The sequence below is a fragment of the Nannospalax galili genome, unplaced genomic scaffold (assembly GCF_000622305.1).
Source record: "Nannospalax galili isolate Female #2095 unplaced genomic scaffold, S.galili_v1.0 C46384555, whole genome shotgun sequence".
Lineage (NCBI taxonomy): Eukaryota > Metazoa > Chordata > Mammalia > Rodentia > Spalacidae > Nannospalax > Nannospalax galili.
In genome coordinates, this window is record NW_008410756.1 from 1 (window position 1) to 270 (window position 270).

Here is a 270-nt window from a genome sequence, read left to right on the forward strand (position 1 = left end):
ATTATGCAAAATACATACATGAATACTGTCTTCTTTTAAAAATATAAAATAAATAAGCAAGACATGTGAAAATAGGCAGGTTTCCATTACTTAAATGAAAGTTTTTAAAAAAGAAAGTTTTCATTTCCATGTCGTTTGAAGAAAGGAAATTATCATTTAAAACAATATTCAAGTTTATTAAACAAATAAAAAAGTATTATAAAAAGTTTAGCTTTCATCGGCCTCGAGGTTTATGTTGCTGCCAAATTTTGCATATAACTGAACTTTCAA

The 270-nt window shown here is 25.2% G+C and overlaps 1 protein-coding gene across 1 annotated transcript; it reads right to left on the reverse strand.

Moving 5' to 3' along the window:
* Positions 1–8: 8 nt before the first annotated feature.
* Positions 9–270, reverse strand: LOC103728149 (prefoldin subunit 4; the record flags this gene model as incomplete). Its single annotated transcript, XM_008826273.3, is given in 1 exon segment — positions 9–270. A coding segment is annotated over 1 exon segment (63 nt), but the record flags the coding sequence as incomplete, so codon positions are not given.